This window comes from Palaemon carinicauda, chromosome 8, assembly GCF_036898095.1.
Source record: "Palaemon carinicauda isolate YSFRI2023 chromosome 8, ASM3689809v2, whole genome shotgun sequence".
Classification (NCBI taxonomy): Eukaryota; Metazoa; Arthropoda; class Malacostraca; order Decapoda; family Palaemonidae; genus Palaemon; species Palaemon carinicauda.
Window position 1 is genome coordinate 78,307,985 of NC_090732.1, and position 22,179 is coordinate 78,330,163.

General features: G+C 35.6%; 1 protein-coding gene across 1 annotated transcript; it reads left to right on the plus strand.

Annotated features, from left to right (window-relative positions):
• Positions 1-19,070: 19,070 nt before the first annotated feature.
• On the plus strand, positions 19,071-21,808 carry LOC137645325 (uncharacterized). Its single transcript, XM_068378137.1, has 4 exons — positions 19,071-19,085; positions 20,205-20,805; positions 21,251-21,414; positions 21,635-21,808. Exons 1-4 carry the CDS (start codon positions 19,071-19,073, stop codon positions 21,806-21,808), a joined length of 954 nt encoding a protein of 317 aa, XP_068234238.1.
• Positions 21,809-22,179: the final 371 nt, after the last annotated feature.

Sequence of the window (22,179 nt, forward strand, 5' to 3'; positions counted from 1 at the left end):
CTCCAGTCTCTTTAGAATAAGCATCCTATATATTTTCATAACAACTGACGTAAGTGTGATGCCTCTGTAATTATTGCAATCAACCAGGTCTCCTCTTTTTTTTTTTTTTTTTTTTTTTGTCAAATTCACCAATACTCCTAACTCCCATTCATCAGGTTTTTCCTCTTCATGCAGTATTCTACAAAATAATCTAGTAAGTATTCTGGGGTTCACTGCATTTTAAGCCAGTATCATCTCAGCAGTTATTCCATCGTATCCAGGGGCTTTCCATCTCTTGAGTTTTTAATGATAGCTTCGACTTCAAACACACTTAATTCATTCATGGGTACATCAAGGTCTTCATCAAGTTCAGGTATATCAATCAAACTCTTCACTTCGTATCTCCTATTCATAACCTCACTAAAGTGTTCCATCCAACGATGCCTTTCTTCATCTTCTGTTGTTATAACCGATCCATATCTCTTTTTGATGGGTATATGCTTCTTCTTTTTTCACCCCTTACATATTTTATCAATAATTATATGACCAATTCTTCTCAGCCTCATCTGCTTTCCAGCCTAAATCTTCTCTCGAGTCATTCCTGTCTTTTCTTTTGAACTCACTATCAATACTGGAATACTTAGCATGCTCTACCTTGTAATTTTCATTACTTTCTCGAAAAATTTCAATGATAAATTTCTGTCCTTGTCTCCTTTTAATAGTATCTCAATTATAATTTTATATTCATGGCTTTCTCCTTGTAACTGCGTGTCCCAAAAATTCACTACCAATTGACGGATATATGTTTTTAATATCCCACCATTCTTCATTGATTGTCTGTTCTTCGTCTCTCAAAGTCTCTAAGACTGCAAATCGATTCCTACATTCAATTGCAAATGTTCCACTGTGTCCTTCTTCCTGAAGCTTAGTTGTATGAAACCTAGGTATTCTATCTACTTTTCTGTTATGTGCTTTCAGTTTTAATTTCAGTGTAGCAATGAGGAGCTGGTGATCACTATACCAATATCTGCATCGCTATAGCTTCTTACAATTCTCAGAGTCCTCCATCTCTCTCTTTATATATATATATGTATATATATATATATATATATATATATATATATATATATATATATATATATATATAAAGAGAGAGAGAGAGAGAGAGAGAGAGAGAGAGAGAGAGAGAGAGAGAGAGAGAGAGAGAGAGAGAGAGAGAGAGAGAGAGAAGTCCGCTAAAATAAAGTGCAGTCGGATGATTAGATTTTACTAGAATCAATAGTTTTTTGTATTTCTGGTTATTCTACGAGGGTTTACAGGGTTCCTCCTTATCGCTTTTAATACTCTATATTATTATTATTATTATTATTATTATTATTATTATTATTATTATTATTATTATTATTACTGCAAGCTAGGCTATAACCTTTGTTGGAAAAGCAAGATGATATAAGCCCAAAGGCTCCAAAAGGGAAAAATAGCCCAGCGAGGAAAGGAAAAAAGGAAATGAATAAACTACAAGAGAAGAATAAACAATCAAAATAAGATATTTCAAAAACAACAAGAACATTAAATTAGATACTTCACATATAAAATATATATTTTATGTTTTATATTTTATAGTATGCTTATTCTACAGAGGCTAGAGAGATAGGTTGATGAAAGGCTGAGAGATGAAAAAGCAGAATTTAGAAAAGGTAGATGTTGTACTGACCAAATATTCATTTTAAGACATGTTGTACAGCAATGTGTAGAATATAGCAATCTACTGTTGATGGCATTTGTGGACTATGAAAAAGTCTTTGATAGTGTGCACCAGCCAATTTTGTGGAGAGTCCATCGTTATTATGGAGTCCCTCTTGAATATGTAACTTTGATTAAGTCTGTTCATGAGCATAGTAAGTGCAAAGTTAATGTTAATGGAGTCCTATCAAATGAATTTCCAATGAACAGTGGAGTACTCCTAGGGAATGTGTTGTCATCTATGTTGTTTATCCTCCCCATGGATTTTGTAATGCATAGAACAGTTGGAGATGGTGAAGAAAGGTTGGACTGGATTGGTTATAGGAAATTAGCAGACCTAGAGTATGCTGATGACGCAGTCCTTATTAACAGAACACCACAGGATTTGTAATGCTTGCTTACCAGAATGCATGAAATATCTCAGGAGGTTGGACTTAAGGTAAATAGAAGAAATACAGATGATGAGGACGGAATGTGCAATGGAAGGGAGAAAGGTATGAGGTAGAATCATTTAAATATTTAGAAACTATGATCCCTAGTACAGAGTCTTTAGAATTAAAGTTTAATGAAAGATTGAAAAAAGCAAGTCAGAAAATGGCTAGGTTAAATGAAATATGGAAATCAAATCGACTGAAATTACACATAAAAATCCGACTATATATCAGTTTAGTGAGATCGGTGTTACTGTATGGACATGAGTCGTGGTATGACAATGAAAAAATATTCAACAGATTTTGTAGATTTGAGAACAAAGCCCTCAGAAGAATATTGGGAGTTAAATGGCAGGACAGGATTAGAAATGAAACTATAAGACAGATTACTCGAGTGCCATATGTGGATGAGATCATCATTATTGAGGGGCAGATAGAGATGGTTTCGTCATGCTCTTTGCATTTCCCAAGATAAATTACTTCACCAAACTTTCAACTGGGCTCCACAAGGCACTAGAAGAGTTGGAATACCCAGATCTACATGGCTGAGGACCATGGAGCGTGAAGTAGGAGAGGACGATTGGAGAATATTGATTTAAATGACTGGCGAAATCTAACTGAGACCCTTTGCGTAAATAGGCGTAGGAGGAGATGATGATGATGACATAATATAAACAATAAAAACTTAAAAAAGAAAAAATAATAGGAAGAGAAATAATATAGAACAGCATGCCTGAGTGTACCCCCAAGCAAGAGAACCCTAATCCCAATCGTCTCGCTGATGATGTGTAATGTGAATTCAGTTATTATTATTATTATTATTATTATTATTATTGTTGTTGTTGTTGTTGTTGCTCATTTAGAATTCTTGTTTATTGCAATATAGATTATGAAAACACTTGATACCAAATATTCATTCAAGATTATGTGTGTAGATATCTATGCGTAATCATACGTACATAATCACATAAGATATATATATACAAACACACAAACGTGCATACACACACACACATATATACATGTATATATATATATATATATATATATATATATATATATATATATATATATATATATATATATATATGTATACACACACACACACACACACATATATATATATATATATATATATATATATATATATATATATATATATATATATATATACATGTATATATGTGTGTGTGTGAGTGTGTGTGAGTGTACAACAAATGCAGCTGTTTCTGGTGCACTGTAGGACAAAGGTCTCAGACATGTCTTTATTCATGTCCAGCGGCTGACCAGTTTTTATCACCAAGCAGGCCAGTGCGGTTTGGTGATGGTGAGAGACTTTTATCTGATCGCTCACGACAAACCAACTTAGTATGGGTGTTTCTGACTAGTACAGCTTTGCTGATCATGGCGATACACAAAACCTTTCACCACGTTAAGGTATATATATATATATATATATATATATATATATATATATATATATATATATATATATATAAAAATGAAGCTTTTGTCCTTTTATTGATCATGAACATCCCATTATTATTATTATTATTATTATTATTATCATTATTATTATTATTAATACCAATTCTCCAGCAAGAACAAAAATAATCTCCTTTTGTACTAGCGTAGGAGTTAAGAAATCAGCGGTTTGATAAAAAGGAAAAATAGCATTTGGATCTGTAGCTCCAAAGCATCAAGGTCCATCAAGAGTGTTTTAATTTCACGGAGCCGAAAAAGCTAAACAAGGTAGTTTAGTCTCAGGAGAACAGGGATGAAGATAATGCCGTTAATGAGGCCTTGAATGATTTACAAGGAAATTAAATGACGGGAGACAGAGGTTAGAGCACTCAGTGACAAGAAGATGAAGTGAGACAGCTGTTGACAGTGGACAGAAACGGGGATAGGGAATTTGGGAGAGAGGACAGTTAGTAGGTGAAGGGGGCCAACATCAAAAGCTTCCGAAGAGGAACCAATTCTGGGTTAGTGGTGACGACGGAGACTTCCAAGGGTATGGGAGGATTGGAGAAGTGGCCCTGAAAACGGAACTTGTCTGAAACTAAATACGCATTATTTCTTTAGAGAACAACGCCTAGACTTGATCCTTTAAGTAAGAAAAGTCAACACGCAAGTACACGCCAACACTAGATTAGTTACAAGGGACGTCTTTGTATCATAACTTCATAAGCGGTTTTTTTATTTTTTCGGTAATGAACAATACATATATCTTTATTTATTTTAGGTGAATTTGGTGCACAGCTTGACAATATTTTAAATTCAAACGAGAAGTTGCGTTTTAATTTATCTAACAAACTGTTACAATTATATATCAGAATCTTGAAAGAGTGACATAATCAAATCATACTTAACTTAAGCGATAGGATTGTCGTTTTAGTTAAGGTTGAATAGTTAAATACTGTAAATAGACATACACATTGGGAGAGAGAGAGAGAGAGAGAGAGAGAGAGAGAGAGAGAGAGAGAGAGAGAGAGAGAGAGAGAGAGAGAGAGAGAGAGAGAGAGAGAATTTAACAGTTCTCGTCTTTTACATAAATTTAGCTTGCAATTACTTCCCGATGACCATATGCAAATGACCTAGTGTTGTAGAGTACATCGTGCAACGTTTTCTTTTACAATTTTTATAATGTTATCCAAATTTTGATAGTGTTATTAGCTTTATTAAACATATTTTATGCCTATTATTATTTACATAATTGCTATAATGTCACTTACCAATGCTTTAATAACATCATCACCATTAGTGTATCGATATTATTATTATTATTATTATTATTATTATTATTATTATTATTATTATTATTATTATTATTAGTTAAGCTACAACCCTAGTTGCAAAGAATAAAAGTATATAGGGAAATAAATAAACTATATGAGAAGTAATTGATAAAAATATAAAACATCCTAAGATTAGCAACAAGGTTAAAATATTTATGTTATATACTACATAAACTATGAAGAGAGACTCATGTCAGCTGTTCAACATGAAATCAGTCGCTACAAGATAAACTTCTGAAATTCCACTGATTCAGCAATCTAATTGGGAAGATCATTCCACAATCTGGTCACAGCAGGATTAAAACTTCTAGAATACTGAGTAGTATTGAGCATTATGATGAAGAAGGCAAGACTGTTAGAATTAACTGCATATGTAGTACTACGTACAGGATGGTACAATCTGGGAAGATCTGAATGCAAAGGATGGTCAGAATTATGAAGACTTATGCAACATTCATAAAGAACTATCTGAACGTCGGTGCCAGAGATTAATGTTCAGATCTGGAATAAGAAATTTGATAGACTAAAATAGACGTAGGGTAAACAACAATAGACGAGTGAAATAAATTTGTAAACGAGTCGAGGAGAAATAGAGAATGCAATAGGACTTAGGCAATTTTTTTTTTTTTTTTAACTTTTGTGACGAATTTTTCCTCTTTTCTGTTAACCATCAAGTCCACTTTTTTGCTCAATTTGTTAAACTTCCCACAATGATCTAACTTGAAAATTCCTATTGTCTTGTTAAAGTAATAGCGCCATCTCTTGTGTTATATGGGATAAATTCCGTTCATTTGTGCTCATCATATTCACTTTTATCACATTCATTATTTTCAAGTTGCTATAACGAACTGAAGTTTTATTGACATTTAATTCTTCCGTTATTTGTGTTTAAGGTAAAATCTTATTGCTCAAGTGTATACTGTATAATTCAAAACTATTGTCTCTTCTAGTATTGATGATGCCTATAAACAAGTGTTAGTGCATTTCTATTAACAGCATTATTATCAATGGTTATAATAAGAGCATACGTAATTTATACTAATATAACTACTGCTTTCAACTACGGTCTACATCAGTAATAGTTTTTAAGATTTCTATTTCCTCAATAATGTATTGTTTTTTTTTCTTTTTTCAGCCTTACTGTGCTATTATCTTCGCTATAGCCAAACCCTCAACTGATTTGGATTCTATACTCATGCTTAAGTAACATTTTAATAAATGTTATTATTATTATTATTATTATTATTATTATTATTATTATTATTATTATTATTATTATTATTATTATTATTATTATTAGATATAAGTTCACGATCTTAGAGAATGTCGGAACAAAAAGGTCTAGAAACAGGTAAAATCGCATGTGGTTCACCGGGAGAGAACTAACTTTCTTGTCACCTGCAGAGGACAGTGTTCTATCTTGAAGGGTATCATCGTCACTGTTAATGATAATGCAAACTTTGATGGTTTTATTATTCTGGCCAGGAAAGAGGCGATAAAAGATAAGGTCAGATACCTATCAAGTTCTTTGACATCTCTCTCATATAAAGAATATTAAGTAGTTGTTGATGCTCCTCTTACTGCTTCACTAGAAAGTTAAGTATATCTGGAAAAAGAAGAGATTAGTACTCCACAAACTGAAATTCAGTAAATATGTCAGCAGAATTTCTCTTCATTCCCGTTGCGAGTTTATTTATGGATGAGGATTGATTTTCTTTTACATCTTGATCACAAGAGTCATAGTTTCAGGGATCCATACTTCTACAAAATGAACAAAGAAGACGACAATGTTGTTATGCAGCTCTCTTCACGTACGATGTTGAGGTTATTTTGGATGTGATGATGTAGGAGAGAACTATTTTTTGCCTTTCCCTCATGTAGGACAAAAAGTTTGATTTTCTTATTCGTGTCTGTTCGCATTCGGAATGAAGACAAAGGACCACCTCAATGGAGTCTGTTAAATGAAAGAAAAACAATGTTTTGCGCCTAGCCAATGAATCCTCTATGGATTTAGTCAGTCTATGACTGGCGAAATCTAACTAAGAATCTTTGCGTCAATAGGCGTATGAGGAGATGAAGATGATGAATCAAATGGCTTGAAAAGTGGAAGTCCTTTATTATTATTATTATTATTATTATTATTATTATTATTATTATTATTATTATTATTATTATTATTATTATTATTATTATTATTATTATTATTATTATTATTATTACTGAACCAAAAATCAAAATACCACAGAGATGGACGAAAAACAGTTGATTTTGATTAAATAGATGGGATGATTTAGAAAATTGATTATTATTTAAGTAATACTGAATATTGACATTGTAATATCACTCTGTATATATATATATATATATATATATATATATATATATATATATATATATATATATATATATATATATATATATATATATATATATATATATATATATATGAGTAAACCGGTTACGCAATCATTATAACTGTTGTCTCTCGTTAATATTTATTCTTGAAAGAAAAAATCAAGTTAGGACTTTATCAAAGCAATGGAAAGAGGCGGCGACAGACAGTGTAAAATCGCTGTCTGTATTCAAGACCTAGCGATGACGCCAGTGCATCCCGTGGTGTATCCTAGGGCACTCGTCCTGCCGGCAGACGATGGACGATTGGCAGAAGAGCCATTTTTCTCAAGATGAGAGTCGGCGACATGGCGCCGCAGGCAGACCATCGGCCAGTAGCCAATTCGGTAAGCGGATAAGGTTACAAACGTCCCGACAGGTTCTGTTGGTTTTACGGGTAATTTTGTGTAATTTTCGGGTCATCCGTGGGGGAGGGGGTTGTTTTAGGAAGGATATTGCGTGAATTGGGAAGTGAAGCCGGGCCAAAGATGAGTGCTGGCTAGATAAGGGTCAAGACAGAAAGGAGGGAAGAAGCCAAGTCTAATTTCCGGTTATGAAATGCTTCAGATATACACAACATACACCTATATACACAGAGAGAGAGAGAGAGAGAGAGAGAGAGAGATCATCATCATTATCAGCCCTAACAGTAGTCCAATGCAGACCAAAGGCCTCAGACAAGCTCTTCCACTCACGTCTGTTTATGGTCTTTCTATGATTGATTGATTGATTTAAAGTTTTCTGGCATCCTGACATCTAAGGTCATTGACGCCGAGACTTGTCTTTCTATGCCAGCCTATAGTTCGTCAATCCATCGCCTTCTTTTCCTTCCCCTGCTTCTTTTGCAATCTCTAGGGACTCATTGTGTCATACTTAATGTCCATCTTCTGTCATTCTCATCATAATTGTGTTCTACCCATGTGGATTTCTTATTCTAACATGTTAGAATATCCTCTACTCTGCTCTGGTATCCATGTTGCCCTTTTTATGTCTTATAATGTTATTTACATCATCATTCTTTCCATAGCTCTTTGAGTTGTAACTAGTTTATGTTCTAAGGCTTTAGTGAGGCTTCACATTTCTGATGCATAAGTTAATACTGGTTGGGCTATGTGATTAAATACTTTTATTTTTTAGAGAAAGTGTCATTTTACTTTTAATAATCTCATTTTGTATACCACGTAATGTCCATCATTCTTTTAACTGTGTTTTCCAGGACACACACACGCACATACACACACACACACACACACACACATATATACACATATATATATATATATATATATATATATATATATATATATATATATATATCTTTCCTGTCAGGCTCAGTAGGAAGAGGAAGTAGTCATACCCTAGTGAGAGGGTTTACCCCGAGAGGTACACTCGGAAACCACAAGTTGCCGTACCAGTGGGTTGTAGTTAGGAAAGTGGGGGGGGGGGGTTGAATCTGTGTGTCTGTATGCGTGTGCATTTGTGAGTATATCTATCTAACTATCTACTGTACATATTTAGACGTAATCTTTGGCTCAGGTATACCAATTTACAGTACACACATATACACACACTCACACACACATACACACATATACAGTATATATATATATATATATATATATATATATATATATATATATATATATATATATATATATATATATATATCAACACAACATCGTGCTCAAATAGAAATAAATTTCTACCTCATACTTGGGATCGAAGCCTAGCCCCTTCTAATGAAAGGCCAGGTCTCTTCCAACCATTCCACGAGAAGCCATAAAAGGAGTCGGAACCTAAATGCAGTGCAGATTAGCAGTTAGGTTCCGACTTCATTTATGGCTTCTGGTGGCATGGTTGGAAGAGACCTGGCCTTTCATTAGAAGGGGCTAGGGTTCGATCCCAAGTATGAGGTAGAAATACATATATATATATATATATATATATATATATGTATATATACACTGTATACATTATCTCTCTCTCTCTCTCTCTCTCTCTCTCTCTCTCTCTCTCTCTCCAGCATGAAGCCGTTTACAATAACAGAGTGGCTCTCAAAAATAAAAGACAATGATCATAGCTACATTTCTCTTTGAATTGCTGAATCGTTGATGAATTTTAAGCTTATGAAGCTTTCAAAACAATAGGCGCTTCATACACTTACCTAAAAGGGTTATCTTGTATGTAGCACGTCGAATCTCTCGTCACAAACCGCGAACGTGACCTTCATCTTGTAATCACTCTCTTTTTCCAAGTATGTTGAGGTCCTTTCTTTCCAATGCCTCTTAGCTCAACTAACGGCCAATCCTTTCCTATGTCTTCCTATACTCCTTGTTGTGGCCTTTGTGGTAACGTCCGTGAGTGCTGATTGCCAAACTGGGGTTCAAGTCCAGCTCAAACTCGTTAGTTTCTTTGGTCGCTGCAACCTCACCATCCTTGTGAGCTAAGGATGGGGGTTTTTGGGAGCCTATAGGTATATCTGCTGAGTCATCAGCAGCCTTACCTGGCTCTCCTTGGTCCTAACTTGGGTGGAGAGGGAGCTTTGCTCTGATTATATGTATATACAGTATATGTTCAGTCTCTAGGGGATTGTTCTGTTAGATAAGACAATGTCACTGTCCCTAGCCTCTGCTATTCAGTAACGGCCATTAAACCTTTAAATCTTCCAATTCCTCCGAATTCTATATCTTCCGTTCTTTCCACATCTCAAAATACTCCTATTCATCCTTTCGTCAAAGGACAGAGTTTTATAACCTACCTTTAACTGATAACCATCCAGTTTTCTCTGGATAACATTAGGAGCACCGATATAGTTTTTAGAAATTATAAAGCATTCCGTTTAGTAAGACTCGTTTGAGGGTCATACATACTTTAAACTGTTTGCACAAAAGACTCACAGATGCATCGTTTACATCTCGGAAATTGATAAAAATTATTAAAGTTTACAAAAGTTTAAAGTTATAAGCACAGATATAGCCTACAATGGAATATACTGGTATGACGTTTGCCCCTTTAAATACATTGATTTTGTTTTTAAATTGATTTGTACAATGGAAAATGGTAAGTAAAATAGAATTATCGCCTACTGTAGACTCTAGATGAATGCCGAACTGTGGAAAAAGATTTACATATTACTTCAGATGTTAACTGGTGCAATAATTATCAAAAAAATAATCTGTTCAATTGCATATCTATAGATATATCCACAAATCTATAAAACACAGTAAGTTTATGTTTGGTGTTAGCATGTTTTATTCGACTGATATATCTTGTATGAATTGAATAAGGAGCTAAATGAAATCAGTAACTCATCGAAAACATCTAGAAATAAAAAATTCTGAAACGCATTTTTGAAAAAAAAAAAAAAAAAACTTATTGAAAGAGGAATTTACATGAAGATGGCAGTAGAATCAAGTATAAATATCTATTTTTATACACTTTTATTATTATTATTATTATTATTATTATTATTATTATTATTATTATTATTATTATTATTATTATTATTAATAGTAGTAGTAGTAGTAGTAGTAGTAGTAGTAGTAGTATTTTGTGAACTAATCTATCTTGGGGAGTGCAGAGAGCATGCCCAAACCATCTCTATCTACCCCTCATCACGATTTCATCTACATATGGTACTCGAGTAATCTCTCTTATAGTTTCATTTCTAATCCTGTCCTGCCATTTAACTCCCAATATCCTTCTGAGGGCTTTTTTCTCAAATCTATTAAATCTATTGGAGATTGTTTCATTGTCATACCATGACTCATGTCCATAGAGTAATACCGATCTCACTAAACTGATATATAGTCGGATTTTTATATGTAATTTCAGTCGATTTGATTTCCAAATTTTACCTAAATTAGCCATCGTCTGATTTGCATTTATCAATCTTTCACTAAACTCTAATTTTGAAGACCCTGTATTAGAGATCATAGTTCCTACATACTTGAATGATTCCACCTCATTATTCCTTTCTCCTTCCAATGATATTTCATCTTCCATTGTATACTCCGTTCTCATCATCTCTGTCTATCGTCTATTTATCTCGAGTCTAACCTCATGTGATATTTCATGCATTGTGGTAAGCAAGCATTGCAAATCCTGTGGTGTTCTGGTAATAAGGACAGCATCATCAGAATACTCTAGGTCTGTTAAATTCCTATCAGCAATCCAGTCCAATCTTTCTCCACCATCTCTGACTGTTCTACGTATTACAAAATCCAGGAGGAGGATAAACAACATAGGTGACAACACATTCCCTAGGAGTACTCCACTGTTCACTGGAAATTCATTTGATAAAACTCCAACGTTCAGCCAGACTCCACAAGGCACTAGAAGAGTTGGAAGATCCAGGCCTACATGGCTGAGGACTATGGAGCGTGAAGTAAGAGATGATGAATGGAGAAGTGTTGAATTAAAAGCTCAAGATAGAGACGATTGGCAAAATCTAACTGAGGCCCTTTGCGTCAATAGGCGTAGAAGATGATGATGATGATGATGACGATTATTATTATTATTATCATTATTATTATTATTATTATTATTATTATTATTATTATGATAATAATAATAATTGCATTTATTATTATTATTATTATTATTATTATTATTATTATTATTATTATTATTATTATTATTATTATTATTATTATTATTATTATTATTATTATTATTATTACATGCTAAGCTACAACCCTAGTTGGAAAAGCAAGATGCTATAAGCACAAGGGCTCCAACAAGGAAAAATGGCCAGTGAAGAAAAGAAACAAGGAAATAAATGTACTACAAAAGAAGCAATGAACAATAAAATAAAATATTTCAAGAACGGTAAAAAATTAAATTAAATCTTTCATATATAAACTATAAGAACTTCAAAAAACAAGAGGAAGAGAAATAAGATAGAATAGTGTACCATCAAGCAAGAAAAGTCTAGCCAAGATAGTGGAAAACCACGGTACAGAGGCTATGGCACTACCCAAGACTAGAGAACAATGGTTTGCTTTTGGAGAGTCCTCTTAGAAGAGCTACTTACCATAGCTAAAGACTCTCGTCTAAACACTGAACAATTACATTGCTGCAGTTAACCCCTTGAGTGAGGAAGAATTGTTTGGTAATCTCAGTGTTGTCAAGTGTATGAGGACAGGAGAATGTGAAAAAAAAAATAGGCCAGACTATTTGGTGTATGCGTAGGCAAAGGAAAAATGAGCTGTAACTAGAGAGAGGGATCTAATGTAGTACTGTCTGGGCAGTCAAAAGACCCAATAACTCTCTAGTGGTAGTATCTCAACGGATGGCTGGTGCCCTGGCCAACCTACGACTTTTCAAACAGTAAAGTCAGATAATCTTAAATCATTGGTCATTGCATAAAGCATGCTTTGATACATATTTGGGAATTACAAATATAAAAATAAACTTTTTGCGACAGTAGGTAAATAGACAAGAAAAAAAAAAAATGTTCGATAATTGAGAATTTGAGTCATACTTTAATTCTGATGCTTCAAAAAAAAGTTATTATTTCTGCAAAAATCAACTGCCGCTAACCTTCAGTCTACTTTCACACCATGTGTTTTTACCAACGCAGATATATGCGTTCGCGGCACCCACTGCAAAAACTGCATTGGTTTTCTAAATTTGACCGCACACACCTACGTTATGGCGGGAGATTAGTTTTCTCGTAGTCTATAATGAGCTGCACGGCCAACTGCAATGGGTAAGAGAAGGAGTGTATTGTGCCTTTATTTGGCGTATTTAAGAAGGAGAGAGAGAGAGAGAGAGAGAGAGAGAGAGAGAGAGAGAGAGAGAGAGAGAGAGAGAGAGAGAGAGAGAGAGAGAGAGAGGTAGGAGGCAAATGCCGGATCCACATCACAGATAGGACAGCCAGCAATCAACTGGGAGGGTTTCATCTCATCACTGCCTACAGAAGAGATGCCACGTCATTATCAACCACCTGCATTCCTCAGTGACTGAAGGTGCTATCAGGCTACATGTTAGGAAACTAACTGGATCAGAACACTCCTTCACAGCCTCAAGTGTAAGGTAAGAAGAACAAGTTGTACAGTGTTACCTAGAAGAAGAAAACTTTGGCTATAGAGTACGAGTGTCCTTTTATGATCTTAAGAGACCGACCCCCTAGCAACCCTTGACCGCCGAATTAATCTTGCCTACAACAATCAGCCTCACCCAGCAGGATCCCACCTGCCTCACCCACACCCCGTGAGATTGCTGCTCTTATCTTCAAAGGACGACAAAACTGATGGATTCGTTAAGTATTTTTCTTGGAACATATACTGGACCAAGTGAAATTTACCTGTTCTTAATGAGTTCTGCAATGATTTCTGTGGCATTATTGTACTGCAAGAAAGCTTACTCCTCCCCCATGACCTGACTCTCAGTGACTCGGTCCACGATGACTACAACATCTCTGTCTTGTCGATAGATTCTAAGGACTATATAATTCAAGGTCGTCGGAAACGTAGTCTCTCATTTCTATGGCATAGTTCTTTGAATAAGTGCGTGCAACCATTGACATCAAACTGACAGACTTCTCGGCCTAAAAATAACGTTTGAAGGTAAAACCATATTAGGTATTAATGCATACTTCCCCTGGGAGTGCCCCACAAACTTTGATCATTTTTGTATAATCAATATGAGAAGTTCAAAGTATTATCAACGCTACCTCTGCTGGCCATGTGTGCCTAATAGGAGATTTTAATGTGCACCCAAGTCAATTTTATAATCACTTAAAATTAGCGATATTGCCTTCTTGCCTTCTTCCTCCTTTAATTATTTACAAACAGAAATAATCTGTCCAGAATATCCTGGCTTGATCATTGTATTACCTCTGCCCGCCTGCATAGCTCTATCACTGAATGTATTATACGATACGACCTATCGTCTTCACTCGACCATATACCCTGCAGATCACATTTCACATTTCTTACATCCTCCCTCCTAGCAGTACCCATCCAAAGGGAAAGGCTACCATCCATCTCATGGGACGTCAATAACTTCCAAAAATCCACTGCACACATACGCTCATCTGAAAGTAATCTCCACTCAATAAGTCAGCCTGCTAAAGCCCTATCTGTAATAATCTTAAGTGCCATAACGAACAACATAAAGCAAAATTAAAGGAATTCTACTTAATTATAATAAATGCCATATGGAACTCGGGCAAAGACACGTTTAGACTCTGGTGGTAGCCATCGAAACATACCTTGTTGGAATGATTTGATTAAAGACATTTATGCACGTTCTCGAGAAATGTTCCTTCTTTGGATGAATGGTGGGAGCCAGAGAGAAGGTTCCATTGCTCTATAGATGAGGCAAGCAAGGGCCTAGTTCAAACTTGCCCTCCGTCAATGTTGTCTCTACGCAAATCAGCTATAAGCCGATGCATTTTCCTGAAAATTGACCGCTCATGACTTCTCCTGTCTTTGAAAAGATATTAATTCATTAAACCCAAAGTCAAACAAACAAATGTGGAATTTCAATACATTGACTGTATCTCACTGAGTGATGTACACAATGCTATCAAGAAATTACATGGTAACAAGGCATCTGGCTGTGATTGCCTCCCTGCAGAGGCTTTCAAAATCTGCCACCCCATAACTTATATCCTATTTGCTGCACTATTCAATGTCTGTATAATTCACCAATATCTTTCCGAATCCCTTCTACTTGTCCACTTACTACCTCTCATAAAAAACAAACTAAAGGATGCGAGTGACCCCGGAAACTACTGCCCCATTGCCATCATGACAATTTCATCAAACATATTTGAATCTCTTCTATTCCATCGCTTTGTACCTTTCCTTCACAGTGCAGACAATCAATTTGGTTTCAAGACTGATACCTGCATATACTGTATATATTCTAAAGGAGATTTTGAATTTCTATATATCCTCGGCCTTCCCTGTCTACTTATGCTTTGTAGACGTGCGGAAGGTATTCTTCAGAGTAAACTACCTGAAACTCTTTTTGAAACTACACAAGAGGGGAACTCCTCTATATCTCATCGGAATTTTATGCTACTGGTTCTCAACACAGCAGTTCTGTGTCAAATGGGGCAATGTCCTATCCCAACATTCGGTTCATCTAACGCTCTCACGCAAGGAGGCTTCCTTTCACCATATTTATTTAATGTCTACACAGATGATTTTAATATCAGACTCAATTCACTCCCCATTGGTTGTACGGTTAATGGCTTTACCATAAACAACTTGTGCTACGCGGACGATATAATTCTCATCTCGCCCTCTGCCCAAGGCCTACAGCATCTTGTCAACACAGGTAGCGCATATGCTAATGAGCATGACATAATCTATAATGAATCGAAGACACAGTGCATGTCCTTGCAAGAGCGCTCCGATTCTTGGAGGACCCACATAGTTCCCTCCAAATCCATCAGGTACCATTTCTTAATGATTTTCCTTACCCAGGTCACATAATCACGAAAGACTTGAACGACAAATCTGACATAGAAAACAGGCAACGTAAATTGTGCTGCCTAGTGAACATGGTAACGAGAAGATTTGCCTTCTGCCGTCAAGATGCCAAAAACTCTTGGTTCAAACCTATTGTTATAATATTTACGGCTACTCACTATGGGCAAACTTTACACTTACATCAAGGAGACGTATCACAGTCATTCACAATGACATCTTAAGATGCCTCACTAATACCTCGAGACACCATTGAGCTTCAGCGATGTTTGTTGAAAATAATCTGGATAACCTGAAAACCATCATTCGACTCTCGATAGTAAGTCTCACCTCCCGCCTACGATCTTGTGAAAACCCCCTATTTCAAAATGTGGTTGCAAGTGCAGCCAGAATAAAATCCAAAATGTGGGAAACCTGGAGTAGGGAAGCGTTAAAACATAGAATTGTATTTGTTAATCTTTGTGGGTGTGGCTATGCAAAATCTTCATCACCTGTATAACTTTATGTATAATCTACATCAATGTTATGGTAATGTTGTTATATCTTATTATACCATTCTCTGTTTGAAAGTCCCGTATTTCCTTTACACCACCTGTTCTACGACTTGACTTTTTATTATTATTATTATTATTATTATTATTATTATTATTATTATTATTATTATTTGCTAAACTACAACACTAGTTGGAAAAGCAGGATGCTATAAGCCCAAAGGCTCCAGTAGGGAAAATAGCCCAGTGAGGAAAGAAAACAAGGAAAAATAAAATTGGCAATTGATGTTCTAACATAATTATCATCGTCATCTGTTTTTCCTCTTATTATTTACTGTTAATATGCGTATTATCATCCCTATCATGAGTTTACTGTTATTGCAATTTTATGACCTGTATTTTCATTAACCCTGCTGAGATTACTACCACTACTAACAGTATACCATAATTATAGTGCATCATTGCTATATCTCTAATGTAAAACTATGCCAGTACTGGAAAAAATTATTTTGGCTATTGTTGCTGTCACATATTTTGCATATTTGTAGGTCTTAGAATTTGTTTTTATTATCTATATATTTTCACATCTATGTTTGGTATTATCTTTTACATTGAATATTACACACCCTCTTGGACTGGGAATTTTGTGCTTAACCTGGTAATGATGTATTGTAAATAATCACTGGTGTTATCGCATTTCTTATTTTTCTTTTTTTTTTACTGATACCATAAGTGTAACGTAAGTGTAACAACACTACCCATATTGGAACTCTGTATATGACTTTTGCTGAAATAAAGATTATTATTATTATTATTATTATTATTATTATTATTATTATTATTATTGTTATTATTATTAAGTGCACCATCTGAATGATCAGTGATAGACATTAAACTAGAAAATGTTGGAATTGCCGGTGGGGAGATACAAAAAACGAAATGGAAAAGAAAATTAAGTTTGTTCATCTCTCTCTCTCTCTCTCTCTCTCTCTCTCTCTCTCTCTCTCTCTCTCTCTCTCTCTCTCTCTATTTTGTGGGTACTTTTCCTTTCAAGTCATTTCCGTGGTAATCCTATTTCTCGTTTTTTTCTCTGAGTCAGGCAGGGAAGTGAGACGCATTCTTCGCTTCTTTGAAAGAAAAGTTGAGTTGTCTCCAAAGAGCCTTTTATTCTTGAAGATAGATTAGCACTTTTCTATATTTATCGAAGTTATATTTCGGAGACAAAAACAGTCACAAAACATTAACACAATACCTGATACCACGTTTATGCAATCCATTGATTTAGATAATTCACATGATTTGATCAAGATGAAATAATATGTGGTCAAACTATGACTTTTGTAGTTTAGAGACTTAGGGTTTCACAATGTCAAGCATGTTGGCCAACACGCTCATCAAACCTCCAACACAACATGTTTGAAGAGTGTTTACACGTTCAAACCAAACTGACAGACAACCTCAGTCGGTGCCAAAAGGAGAAGGAGCAACATGTCACTTACCCAAGACGAGGAGATGGCAGTCGGGATAGTGATTGCCCTCAACGAAAAGAAAAGGAAGCGTTCAAAGTGGACAAAGGACTGGTTACTTAAAAGGGACCAAATTTCACAATCCAATTTAATGAAAGAGCTGAAATTAGACCCAGATGAATGGCGCAATTATATGCGCATGGATGAATCAACATATTTAGAATTTTTGAATATGGTCACTCCATTCATTACATGTAAAGACACCATAATGAGGAAGTCCATTAGCCCTCATGAACGGCTGATTGCAACACTGCGTTTTTTTAGCAACAGGCCGATCTCTGCAAGACTTGAGATTTTCAGCTGTAATGGGAACTAGCACCTTATCCAAGATTATACCAGAAACTTGTGTTGCCATCTACAAAGTACTTAAGAAGGATTATTTAAAGGTGGGTTATGATATGCAATATGTAATGTTCATTTATTGAGGAAAATCAGTACATAGTAATAATAGGTGAAATGCACCATTACTTCCCTTTCCTTATCCTTAACGGCACAAGTGTCACTCATTTTGCAGCTGATACACTATGCCTGTCACTGAAGGAGATGTTACAGATGTTACCTCGGCGAGATTTGAGTATGAATGACAGTTCGAGACTGGTGACCGTTCACACGTTCAAACATGGACATGCACCGAGCAAGCTCCGCCCACAAAATTCAGGCCCCGTCAGACATCCGTCCAATACGTTGGTCAAACATGTTTACCCCTTTCACACGTTCAAACATTCTCTCAAACGTCGTGTTGTCAAGCGTGTTGGCCAACATGTTTGACCGTGTAAAACCCCCATTATCCCACAACACTGTCTCTGTCTTTACAACAGATATAATGAGATCTATATCGATATCACCTTCCATCCTAAAGATGTTAAGACGTTCACACGTGAACCAATACAGAATATATTAGTTCAGCATGCCGCTAAGGGTGTGTGATATACACAAAAGGTGAAGGCGTTCATTGAACCCGATGGTCCGCTAGCCACCGCATCCATCTGCGTCGACTCTGCGGGTAGTGTATAGTACCACGCACATGCTTTGCTGCGACGCAGCGGCGAAATCAAGCACACGCAACGTGTGAACGACTTCAAGATGTAAAGTCGGTGTTATATGTTAGGTTAAATTTATGTACATTGTATAACAGGCTTGTGAAAATGGCTTATTTTTTCATGTATGTTGATGTAGGAATAAGATAATTCCTTTTATTTCATATATGTTAATGTAAAAATAAAACAATTAATTCTACTTCGGCGCCAGCCGTCTGACGGCCAAGATGATTCGAGAATGGGTTTGTCGCGTGGTGTCATGTTACATATGCTTCACAAATATTCGGGAGTATTGGGCCCGCGCATATATAGGACAGATGATGAATGGAAGGAGGCAGAGACGAGAGACCTGACTGAACACTACTCATGTTTGGAGACATCCTTCGGCCACCCTCTGTGACTCTGGAGTTTAGTGACTACATACAATGATAAAGTATTTTGAAGAAGACAAAGAAGATTGAAGTTAGATTCATCATCAGATAGAAGCACTGATTCTTTGTGTCAGCATTTTATATCTGAAACTACTCAATGGCATCTGTCCCTCGCTGTATAAAAGTTCGGAAAGTCAACTCGTGCTACCTCGTAACAACTTTGCATATTTATCCGTTCGTTTGTTCGTTTATTGTATTGTAGCCAACAATTCCTGTTGGCACAGGCCTTTCCCTTGTTCGGCCCGTAGGTAACCTGTAAAATACAGAAGGTTGGTTGTTAAAACAAAAGGAAATTTGAAAGGTTTTTAGTTGTAGAAACAGATGAAAACAGAGGAAGGATGATGGTGGTAGTGGAAGGGGGCCATCATGTTATGGATAGGGGTAGTTTGTAGGGATTGTAAGGCCTTTGAAATGTAGAGAAATGTTGCAAGTGGGGTTGTCCAACCCTTTACTCCCTAGGGTCCCTGCGGAATATTTTAGTAGTAGAAAAAGTTATGGAAACATACAGGAGATGATGTGTATAGGGCTTTACCGTGAGGGGATGAGATGGATTTTGATGAGGATTTCAGAGGTTTATATTTATCTATTAGTTTTGATGTGCTGTGAGTATTCGGTGGATTTTTGTGTAATTCTGTAACTATTTATGTTAAATCCTAAATGTAGTTTTACTTTCAGTTTACTGGTTATCATTTTCATATTACTGTTAATATTTTGCTATTCTTTCATAAACTTTTTGAGTATATTTTACATAATCTACATCATATACAATAGTTGAACGTAACAGAATTGGGGGCCTGTCCGGAATCTGAATTGTTATTCTATTTGTAATTTAAACCTTGTTCGTTAAGTAAACATTTGTTAAATGTATAAGATAGTCAGCAAACATGTTAGAGTTTAACGCATCTGAGTTTTTTTGACAAATTTTGTAAGGATCCACAAATTGAGAAGTTGAGTGATCTTAAGAAACCTAGCTTAGTGAGTTTGGGCAAACATCTTGAGCTTGATGTTAAAAATTCAATGAAGAAAGAGGATATTAAACATGTGTTAGTTCAACATTTAGTTGAAAACGATGTGTTACCTCATGATGCATTCGTTACGATGGATAGGGAATCAGTATGTTCTGATTTATCTGCTGTGGAACTCAAAAGACTCAGAATAGAAGCTCATTCAAGAGAAAAGGAGTTAAAGACCCAGTCTAAGCGTGAGAGAAGAGAAGCCAAGTTTAAACGTGAAAAGTTAGAAGGCAAGTTCAAACGTGAACAGTTAGAAGCTGAGCGTGTAAGAAGGGAAGCAGAGTTTAAACGTGAACAATTAGAAGCAGAATTAAAATGTGAACAACTACAAGCCGAGATAAAGCTTCATGAGATTAATGCTCCAAAAGAGTTAGAACTTGAAAAGATTAACCAGGCTAAGTCTAGTGATTCTGATAAGTCTGGGTCAGATATTTCTAGCCAAGATAGAGTTGTGCCCCCTTTTAATGAAAGGGATTTAGATGAATACTTTGTTTGTTTTGAAAGAAAAGCTAAGAAATGTAAGTGGCCAGCAGAAAATTAGGCTTATGTCTTATCAAACTAGATGATTATGAATTCTTGAAAAATGCTATTTTACAAGCCTATGAATTAACTCCCAAAGCTTATAGGATGAAGTCTAGGAGTTGGACAAAACAAGATAAGCAGACATATGTTGAATTTAGTAGAGAACAATCGGATTGATTTGATAAACGGTGTAAAGCAGCAGAGTGTATGGATAATTTTGATAGATTAAGAGATATCATTTTAATTGAACAGTTTAAAAATCGTGTTTGTGAGAACATCAAGGTTTACTTAAATGAAAGGAAGTTATCTACCCTTTGCGAAACAGCTGTATGTGCTGATGATTATGTACTGGCTCACAGGAGTCTAGGTCTAATGATAAAAGGTTTAGTAGGTCAAAAGACTATAGGGATACAGATAAGCATACTGATACTGATGATGTAGATCAAAGGTCTAGTTCTGATTCACATGTCAAGTCTCAAAGCAGTAATTATGATAACAATTCTATTGCTAGCAGTTCTGTAGTATATAATTATTGCAAGAAACCAGGTCACACGGTGCCTGAATGTTTTAAGTTAAAAAGAAAAGAAGCTAAAACTGTGGCTCCAGTAATGCTGACAAAGTCTCGTTTAGTGTACTACCAGTAGAGGTTAATATTCTAATTGACAAGGTTTTAGACAGGATGCATGCTAATTCCAGTGTTTGTTCCAAACCTGTTAATAAGGTTTCCAAGCCATATACTGCTAAGGGGTTTGTTGCTGTTGATGTGCCCAGTCACTTGTTTTGAGGGAAGTTGTCCCTATGACTGAGCATTCATTTATTGTGAAGTATATTCCCGTTTGTGGGGTTGGTGCCCATCTTAGCGTTCCCTTGCATCATATGGATCTTCATTGTGACTGGTTATCAGGGCCTGTTGTTAATGGTGTGGTTTCAGAGCTGCCTATTAATGGCGTTCAATTTTTGCTTGGTAATGACTTGGTAGATGAGAGTATTGATGTCTGACCGAAGATGGTTAATCAGCCAGTTCTTGATCAGGAGTTGGAGGTTCTCAGCCCTGATTTGTCTACTCTGTTTTCTTCGAGGGCTGAAATTCATGAGAAGACTCAGAGTTCTACCTGTACATTTGAAAATGATGTGTCGGTTCGTGATAATGTCTCCTCTGTTGTTTCTTCTACCGACTCGCCTTGTGAAGACTCGTTGGCTTGCATTGTTGTTTTTACTAATAATTGTTCTACTGACCTATCTCGTGAAGATACGTTAGTTCGTAATATTTGTTCAACTGCTGACTGTTCTACTAACATATCTAGTTATGATGTGTTAGTTCTTAATAATGTTTCTGCTGTTAACTGTTCTACCAACCTGTCTCGAGAAGA

What these genes read in the sequence shown, in the direction of transcription:
- LOC137645325 (XM_068378137.1), top strand. An exon ending in TGAAAGAAAAGCTAAGAAAT is followed by an intron (nt 20,806 to 21,250) that starts GTAAGTGGCCAG and finishes CTGATGATGTAG; the next exon opens with ATCAAAGGTCTAGTTCTGAT. An exon ending in AAGCTAAAACTGTGGCTCCA is followed by an intron (nt 21,415 to 21,634) that starts GTAATGCTGACA and finishes TTTATTGTGAAG; the next exon opens with TATATTCCCGTTTGTGGGGT.